The sequence below is a fragment of the Egretta garzetta genome, unplaced genomic scaffold (assembly GCF_000687185.1).
Source record: "Egretta garzetta isolate BGI_Z169 unplaced genomic scaffold, ASM68718v1 scaffold43, whole genome shotgun sequence".
Lineage (NCBI taxonomy): Eukaryota > Metazoa > Chordata > Aves > Pelecaniformes > Ardeidae > Egretta > Egretta garzetta.
In genome coordinates, this window is record NW_009259047.1 from 971919 (window position 1) to 972560 (window position 642).

At 65.9% G+C, this 642-nt stretch overlaps 1 protein-coding gene across 1 annotated transcript in view; it reads left to right on the forward strand.

Moving 5' to 3' along the window:
- The first annotated feature begins 169 nt into the window (after positions 1–169).
- Positions 170–642, forward strand: part of SELENOF (selenoprotein F) — a 32656-nt gene continuing 32183 nt past the window's right edge. The window contains exon 1 of the mRNA XM_035890638.1: positions 170–196. Within this exon, the coding sequence (XP_035746531.1) occupies positions 185–196 (12 nt within the window). The 5' untranslated portion in view covers positions 170–184. The remainder of the gene's footprint in view (positions 197–642) is intronic.

The window sequence follows — 642 nt, forward strand, 5'->3', positions numbered from 1 at the left end:
GTGCGCTGCTCAGCAACCGAACGCCCAACCGCGCGCCCTCCGCCATTGGGCGGTGCCACCGCCACCCCGCCTCTCCCCCACACGGGATTGGCCCCGCTCAGGCCGAGCCCCGCCCACAGGGCGTTGACTCCTCCTCCTCCCCCCTCAGCGCTGAGCTGCTGGACCGAAGCGATGTCCCGCCTACATGCGACCCTTGGTGATTGGGAGCCCTTCTTGAAGTCCCGCCCACCTGCCCGCTGTCATTGGGCACAGGCACCGCGGCACTCGGGGAAGGCACAATAGTACTGCTCAGGCCGACTGTCAATCGCCAGGTGGAGGGGCCTAGATGCCGGTTCGCCGGTTGGCAGGATCTCTCCGGACTGAGAGAGGACCTTGCTCAGGGTTGCTTCGGCAATGCCTGACTGGGGCGGGGGAACGGCACCTCCTTTAGCCTCGCTGTGAAGCGCCGCTGTAACAGACTGAAGTATCTTTGCTCTAGGCTACCCTCAGAGGTTCCGAGTTAGCTGATTCTGCTTGTGGTGCCGGGGTTGGGAGCCAGCCTGCCCTCCCTCGCATCAGGCAGTGTGTTGGGCGCCCGCGATGGGTGAGGTCCTTCAGCGGCCTCCCGGCGACGCTGGCAGGAGCGTTGCGGCACCAAGATGG